This window comes from Erpetoichthys calabaricus, chromosome 3, assembly GCF_900747795.2.
Source record: "Erpetoichthys calabaricus chromosome 3, fErpCal1.3, whole genome shotgun sequence".
NCBI classification, from domain to species: Eukaryota; Metazoa; Chordata; class Cladistia; order Polypteriformes; family Polypteridae; genus Erpetoichthys; species Erpetoichthys calabaricus.
Window position 1 is genome coordinate 130,399,951 of NC_041396.2, and position 2,282 is coordinate 130,402,232.

At 39.2% G+C, this 2,282-nt stretch overlaps 1 protein-coding gene across 1 annotated transcript; it reads right to left on the minus strand.

Moving 5' to 3' along the window:
- Positions 1 to 494: 494 nt before the first annotated feature.
- On the minus strand, positions 495 to 1,565 carry LOC127527244 (uncharacterized). The gene is made up of 2 exons (XM_051925333.1): positions 891 to 1,565; positions 495 to 697 (listed from the first exon to the last, which is right to left on the minus strand). Exons 1-2 carry the CDS (start codon positions 1,482 to 1,484, stop codon positions 620 to 622), a joined length of 672 nt encoding a protein of 223 aa, XP_051781293.1. The 5' UTR covers positions 1,485 to 1,565; the 3' UTR covers positions 495 to 619.
- Positions 1,566 to 2,282: the final 717 nt, after the last annotated feature.

The following is a 2,282-nucleotide window of genomic DNA, read 5'->3' on the forward strand; positions in this document are numbered from 1 at the left end:
TACCTGAATTTACCCTACCCTTACCGTAACCTGAATTTTTGCTCAATTTTCTTTTGAGTCCAATAGCACTCTGTTCAGCAATACAGCGATTGTTCGGCATTTTAAGTGTTTCATCCTTCAAAGGCAAATTTAAACAATAGTGGCCACCTACCAGTCTCGCAGATTCTGAGGCTATGTGCATGAACTTGATGTCCTCCTGTTACATTTCCTCTTTGTCTTCACAGCTGCGCTCTGGGAAATCTGTGTTGTACTGTTGCAGCAACATATCTTCAATTTCTGTTATTGACATATGATTGATTGAATGTTTGGGCAGCTTACCACTTTGTTTTGTGAGGTCATCAATATCGTTATATGATCTGCCAACCACCCATCCATGTGTAGTTTTCATAATAATAATAATAATAATACATTTTATTTATATAGCGCCTTTCCCATGCTCAAGGCACCTTCATAGCATGAGGTCCACCTCCTTGGCTAGGTATGATTCGCAACTGCTCGAAGATTTCTGGGTAGTTGATTCCTATTAAAAGATCAACATCAGAGTCAATACGAGATAGACATACCTCTTTAAGATAAGCCCACTTATCGATATCTTCTTGTAGTGGAATACTTTCTCTGTTCACTGGAATGGAGACCTGTGTAAAGACCTTTGGCAAATCAATATATTCATCATCATTGAGACCACAGACTTATAAATCTGATAAGACAGAACATTGAGTTAGCATTTTTGAATCATTATCATAATTACTCAGAATTTTGTGGAATAATTGTGTTTTTTGCCCTTGAAATTTTAATTGTCTCCAGAGCTTTTCGGTGCAGATTGTTACTGTACTGCCGACATCTATAAAGGCGTACGTTTCCACATAACTTTCACTTTTCTTAGATTTTACTTTAATGGGAACCACGTACAGCGCACACTCTTCACCGGCCCCAGTAAAGATACAAGTTCCAGTCTCGGTCTCCCTTTCAGTAGGTGTTGCCACGCTGGCTATAGCCGTAGGTGTCGCTCCAACCTTTTTTTTGATATGCAAGATATCTGGGTGCTGAAAAGAACATGTCTGACATTTCATTCTTTCTTTACAGTTCTTAGCAAGGTGTCCCTGTTTGTGACAACGAAAACATAAACCTTTAGATTTTAAAAAGTCAATTCTTTCTTTATGTGGCAGTTCTTTGATTTTACTACACTCAGCAAGGATATGTTGGACATTGCAGAATACACAAGGCTTTTTAAATGCACAGGAATCATTAACAGTCTTTTTGACAGAGGTTTCTCGAGTCCCCTTTTCATCAGCATCAGAAATACTTGTGGTAAAAATACCTCCCGATCTCTGTCTGTACTTCTGAGGAGACCTACTTTTGTCAGTCTTTCCTTTTTTCTCTGTGCTACCTTGTGAAACATCTCCATATAAGGGACCTATCACCATCCTTACCCGACGATGTAGAAAGGTGATTAGGTGATCAATACCTGCCCTTCTTGCTTCCATTTCTTTAAATTCAAAGGCCCAGCTTTGTCACTTATCTCATAAAGAATATAGGAGCTTAAGGGATTATTATGCAAATATTTGGAATGTTGTTGAATACGTCACGACTCCCTGCACTTGTCATTGCGTCCATACAGCTATCAAGAAAGGATGCATATTCTCTGGGGCTGCACTATCATTTTGCTACAATTGAGACCACTTCAGTGCCCCTTCTGTGTATGCATCAGCTATGAATACTTCATCACTAAAGTAAGTTTAATGTTGCTTTCTGGCCTTTTCATAACATAACCTCGACTTGATGGCAGTCGCACACTGCCTTTATCTAAATTCTGGGCAGGACCTCTTGTGAATTGGATCAAATAATCTAATTTATCTTGAGGGTTTTCTAACACATCCCCAACAGCGTTATCAGAAGCCCTAATAAAGTCTGCATAAGCCAATGGGTCACCTGAAAATAAAGGGACCTGCCTGTGTGGTACTTCACCACATGGCGCAGGAGTTTTCCTTTGTTTGGTTAGCGTTTTAGCCATTTCACTGATTGCTTTATGACTTTCAGCTTGATTTTTTTGACATTCAGCTTGATTCTGCACTAGCATGTCCAATATATCATCTCTGGAGCTATGAGTGTTGGTTTTTGCGCTAATTGTAGATTGTTCCTGTCTTTCCACTTTAACTTTAAGTTTATGTAGCATTTGTAGGATAGTATCGAGTTCCATCCGTTCAAGTGTGACTGTCGAAGAAGGTGATGATGATGCAGCGCTTTTCTGAGTTAAAGAGTCACATTAAATATCAAGAGAGTGC